The following is a 5628-nucleotide window of genomic DNA, read 5'->3' as shown; positions in this document are numbered from 1 at the left end:
GGGTGGTGGGAAATGAGGCCTTTTCTGGTGGCGTGATGTTGCTCCAATATGGTGCAAAAAAGGGCCTCGTGTTTTGTTTCATTATTTTCTTTAAAATAATAACAACAACGATAATAATAATAGTAACGATCAGCCAAACAGTGAGGAAGCTGTTTTCTGAGTTTCACGCTTTTACTCAATCTGACAAAACATAAAAAGTGTATGTACAACGAACATTGCAGATTATATTTACAGACAGAAATGTTTGCTTGGTTTTGCATGATGGTGGTGGTGGTGGCGGCAGGAGGTGGTGGTGGTGGGAGGAGGTGGAGGTGGTGGTGGTGGATGTGGTGGAGCAACGGAAAGAGAAGGAAATGGAAACGCAGCCGGGAGTCCCAGCGTGGCTCCAGGTTGTGGCCGGCGTTCTGTCCCCGAAATGTCACTGATAATATTTGGTATGCTGACACGGATGAAAGCATAATAAATATGCCGGGTTGGGGTGAGTGGGTGAGGGGGGAAGGGGGGCGGCCGATGAGTGGGTGGGTGGGGTGGGTGGGTGAGTGGGAGCCGCTGAACACGCGGCCGGCCAGAAATGGTTTGAATCCCCGCGTCCCTGCAGCCCCGGACACGCGCTGAGGTTCGGTTCAGTTCGGTTCAGTTCAGGTCAGGTCAGTTCCATTCAGTTCAGTTCAGTTCAGTTCAGTTCAGTTCAGCTGCCCTGGTTGTTTTTATCCTCCGGAGGAGACGAAGAAGAACTGCAGGAGATCAGAGAGTCTCTCAGCATCTGCATCTCCCTCCCCCCAAAAAAAATCTAGTCTGTGGCTACGTGGAAACTGCACAGCAGGAAAGACGGAGGGTGTAGGGTGGGTGGGGTGGGGAGGTACTGGGGGTTGCTGGGTGGCCCGGACCCCTCCAAACCCCCCCCGGTCCCTCCTCAACCTCCGAGCCGCGGCCAGTCTATCTCTGCATGGAGTCCTGGTGCGGGGACGAGTACCAGTGGGAGTAGCCCGGCATGTAGCTGTTGGCCGCCATGTTCACCCCCTTGGCCGAGGCCGAGACGTCCCAGATGGGCGGCATGGTGGGCGAGCGGGGCGACAGCGACATGGAGCCCGGCAGCGGCTCGCTCTCCAGCGGGTTGCCGCCCTGCTTCAGCAGCTTCTTGAACTTTGACCTCTTGTTCTGGAACCAGATCTTCACCTGCAGCAGCCGTGGAGGGAAGGGTGAGGAAAGGGGGTGGGGTGGTTGGGTGTACCACAAGGGAGGAGAAAAGGAGGGGGTGTGGGGGGGAGGTTTTGAGGTTTTGCAGGATGTGCCGCTGGGTAATTTTACGCACAATAAATTTGGACATATTGCGGAGAATTGGAAGGAAATTACCCCCCCCACCACCACCACCACCACCACCACCCTGACTCCCCCACCACCTACCCACCCTCACCCTGTTGTGCCCCCCACCACTCCCCACCCCAAGATAATGAGCCACCTTTTCCACCTTTTTTTCCCCCTATTTTTTTTCCTTTCCCCACCCTTTTTTTTAAACAATTGCATGCAAGCCGCGGTGCTAATAAAACCACCAAGGCCTCCGCCATTCCGACTCCTCGTCCTCCTCCTCCTCGTACCTGCGTCTGCGTGAGTCCCAGCGAGGCGGCCAGCTCGGCGCGCTCCGGCAGGGCGAGGTACTGTGTCTGCTGGAAGCGGTGGTTGAGCGCCTGCAGCTGCAGGCTGGAGTAGATGGTGCGCGGCTTGCGGATCTTCTTGCCCTTCCCGTTGAAGCGAATCTCGCCGTTCTCGATCACTGTCGTCTTCTGCTGCTCTGCAACAAACACAGACGACGGTCATTATTGTCGTTCGGCCACCCGGCGCGTCCTCGTCAACAAAAGTAAAGAAGTTAAATAAAAAAAAATAAAAAAATAAAAAATAAAATGTATTATTATTATTATTATTATTAATAATAATAATAATAATAATAATAATAATAATTATTATTATTATTATTATTATTAATAATAATAATAATAATAATAATAATAATAATAATTATTATTATTATTATTATTATTATTATTATTATTATTAATAATAATAATAATAATAATAATAATAATAATAATAATAGTAAGAGTAATAAGAATAACAATCAAGAAATTTAGAAATAAAAAATGAGGAAAAGGGGGGAATTCGGAGACAAATGCTGAATTTCAGCTTGGTGGTCGTTGATATTCTATGACGTGCGGCGGCAGCAGCAGCCGCAGCCGCAGTCCTTCACGCGTTTGTCATATTTAGGATATTGCTGGTAATGACACGTCAATTAAATGCTAATTACAACATTCAGAGGCGCCTAATTTTCCACGAGTAGACTTGCTGTTGGTCGCCCTTCGGCGGCGGCGACGATGACGAAGATGATGGTGATCACACAGCATTAAAAAGCGAGGTTTTTGTGGGAAAGGAAGGAGGGTGGGAGGGAAGGAAGGAGGGGTGTGCTGCTGCTGCTGCTGCTGCTGTTGCTGCTGCTGCTGCTGCTGGTTCTGGTGCTGCTTGGAGGGAGATGACCGGGACGGCAAACAAAAAACCAAACTGAAGGACTGCACCAGGAATTATCCAGGGTCCGTTTTTTTACGCACGGCTTTTCTCTGCGCCTTGAATCTCGCTTGCAAGGCTTCAGAGATGAAGATCGCCCGAGCCGGGAAGAGAGACCCAGGGAACCCAGAGACCCGGGCACCCGGCGACGAACGTGGTTCTGGCGGCGTGAAGGGAATCTTACCTGCGCCGTCTAACCTCGTCTGTCCTCCCGCGCCGTTGTGGTAGGCCGGCAGGTAGGGGCTGTGGTGCGGGTGGCTGACGTACGGGTAGGGCAGCGGGCGGTTGTAGGTGTTGGCGGCGGCGGCTGCGGCCGCGGCTGCTGCGGCCGCGGCGGCGGCTGCTGCGGCGGCGGAGGTGGTGGTGGTGCTGCTGCTGTACGGCGAGCCGTCCTGGTGCTGCTGGTGGTGCTGGTGGTGGTGGTGCTGGTGCTGGTTGTGCGGGTGGTGGTGGTGCGGGTGCGTGGTGGTGCCGGCGGCCGAGTGGAGGCAGTGCAGCGGGTAGTGTCCGCCGGCCACGGGCGGGGGGCTCTGCTGTGCGTGCTGCGACTGCTGCCCAAACTCCATGAAGGCGGACTTGGACGAGTCCTGCGCCTCCACACCGCCGTCAGCCATCGCGCTCATGGTCATCATCGAATTTTCTGCCTCGAGAGCTCTCACCCCCTCTCTCTCTCCCAAGATCCAGAGCGGCCGTCTCTCCCCCTCCACCACCACCACCACCACCACCACCACCACCACCCCCCACTCTCTCGCTCTCTCTCTCTTTCCCACTATACAACCTCCCCCACCACTATGCATACACACAGAAACCGATATTAACACGCGGGTTTTGCTTCTTCTTCTTCTCCTTCTTCTTCTTTTCTTCTTTGTCCCCCGTCAAAAAATTATATCCTCGAGCTCCCCCACCACCACCACCACCACCACCTTTTCCTGGGCTTATCCTTCCTCCCTCGACGCGGATATACTTAGCCACCCCCCCCCCAAAAAAAAAAAACACCGAGGGAGTAAAAAAAAGAGAGAAAGTAGACTTAAAAAAAAAAAGCACAAAAGAAAGGTGGATAGATTTTCTTTCCCCTCCCAGCCAAGGTGAATTGTGTTAAAAAAAAATCGTTGCCGCTGCCTCCTCCGGACTTCGCGCAGACGCTACAAGTAAAAATGGTTCGTCTCCGAAGGGGCAGCGGCTCCCGATTGGTCACCGTGGGGCCGCGACGTCATCACGGCTCGCGGCGGCGGCAGCGGCGGCGGCGGCGGCTGTCACACGCACGGAGGAGCCTCGAAGCCTCTGGAGTTAACCCACCTTACCAGCTCTTGCTCACCGCAGCCGCGTGCACGCGCCCGAGAGGGGTGGTGGTGGTGGGGGGGTGATATGTGGTGGGGAAAGACGCCGCGTCGTTTGCAACAGAGAAGGTTCAGGGAAAAAAAGAGGAGAAGCTCTTGAAGAATCACACCGTCGATTTATTTTATTTTATTTATTTTATTTTTCTTTCTTACCCCACTCGTTCGCCCCCTCTCTCTCTCTGAACCCCCCCCCCTCTTCTCCCGCCCCCCAGTCCCTTTTTATCCAATAAGCCCCCTTTAAATGCTGCACGATGCTCAACGCACAGTGCGCACTTTGTTTGCGCTGCTGAGGCAGCAGTGCGTGAATTTCTCTTTATTTCCTTTGTGTGTGTGTGTGTGTGTGTGTGTATATATATGTATATATATGTATGTAAAACCCTCACAGCCTCCTGTATCTCCTCTCTGCAGCCAAATATAAAACACAACAAAGCCAAATGCTATGGTGAGGAATTGGATTTTTGGATTTCTCAAATTCAATTATATATAAAAAAAAGTATAATTTGACCACGAATCTCCATTAATTCTGAATTAGAAACAACTCTTATCCCCCCCATGTGATGATCTTCACCCGTCCAGTCCACATTCATCCCCATGGGATTTTTTTGCTAAGCAATAATTATGGCGTTACACCACCCTGGGGATGATCTGCTTTATGTAAAGAAAACTCCTGAAACAGGTGGAACTGCCCTTTTTTCTGTTTTTTTTATTTATTTATTTAAAAAAAAAGAAGAAACAATTAGAACCAGGCCTGCAGCCTCCACCTTTAAACACACTTTTAATCATTTTCACTCATAACTTTCCAAATCTTTGATTTTATTTTTATTAAAAAAAAAAAAAAAAAAAAATTATTCCAGCCAATCAGCTCCCATCATCACCCCCCTCCCTACCTCCTCAAACACATATCATGACCACCCGTTTCTCCCGGGGGGCTACTGACCATATGATTAAGGACGTGCAGATACAGCCCCCCCACCCAAGAAAAAAAAACAAAACACACACACACACAAAACACAGCGTACGTCACACGTCAAATAACAATATGCCTTTGGTACAATAGGTTATTTTGCACATGGAAGGGTGGATACCGGGATACACTGACAGTGTCTTTTATCCGCCGCTGTAATCTGAGGCCTGATAGGCTGCGAGATATGTGTCAATTACACCGTAGCTGCAATATTAGCTGAGAATATTCCTTTAAAAAGTAAATCAAAAAAGGAATAATAATGATAATTTAAAAAAACAATTCAAATAATATTTTATCCACCACCACCACCACCAAAATAAATTCATAAATGAACAAATAAAGTATTGCAATCACCAAAAAACCTGGCAACCCACTGGAACAGTGGACACACTTTAACCAAATTGCAGCTATAAAATTAAGGACAATTCGCCGCTAATGATTGTGGAAAGGTTTTATTTTGGGGAGGGTCGGAATAAAAGTGGATATAGCATAAATTATGCCCCCCTCTCCCATGCCTCCCCCCTCCCTCCCTAATTATACGCCAGTGTCGCCTCAATTATCCTCTTATCAAAAATGCTCGCGGCCCTAAACGCGGCGTTTAGTTTCAATTTTCTCTCCTCTTTTTCTCTCCCCGCCACCAGAAACTTGCTACCTTGCTATTATCGTCGGCTTGTTATTTACTTTGTGGCGTGTGTGTGTGTGTGTGTGTGTGTGTGTGTGTGTGTATGTGTGTGTGGTGTGCGCGTGTGTTTTTTTTTCCCTCTTCTCTCCTCT

General features: G+C 49.8%; 1 protein-coding gene across 2 annotated transcripts; it reads right to left on the bottom strand.

The window, feature by feature from the left end:
- Nucleotides 1–274: 274 nt before the first annotated feature.
- Nucleotides 275–3418, bottom strand: dlx6a (distal-less homeobox 6a). 2 transcript variants are annotated; one of them, XM_076044369.1, is made up of 3 exons: nucleotides 2738–3418; nucleotides 1596–1784; nucleotides 275–1176 (listed from the first exon to the last, which is right to left on the bottom strand). In XM_076044369.1, exons 1-3 carry the CDS (start codon nucleotides 3348–3350, stop codon nucleotides 914–916), a joined length of 1065 nt encoding a protein of 354 aa, XP_075900484.1. In that variant the 5' UTR covers nucleotides 3351–3418; the 3' UTR covers nucleotides 275–913. The 2 variants fall into 2 exon arrangements, with proteins under 2 accessions (XP_075900484.1, XP_075900485.1); XM_076044370.1 differs by having other exon boundaries at nucleotides 1596–1789; nucleotides 2738–3416.
- Nucleotides 3419–5628: the final 2210 nt, after the last annotated feature.

This window comes from Nelusetta ayraudi, unplaced genomic scaffold (genome assembly GCF_046127955.1).
Source record: "Nelusetta ayraudi isolate G7.1 ecotype Tasmania unplaced genomic scaffold, CSIRO-AGI_Nayr_v1 ptg000079l, whole genome shotgun sequence".
Classification (NCBI taxonomy): Eukaryota; Metazoa; Chordata; class Actinopteri; order Tetraodontiformes; family Monacanthidae; genus Nelusetta; species Nelusetta ayraudi.
This window is presented reverse-complemented; position numbering and strand designations above follow the sequence as displayed.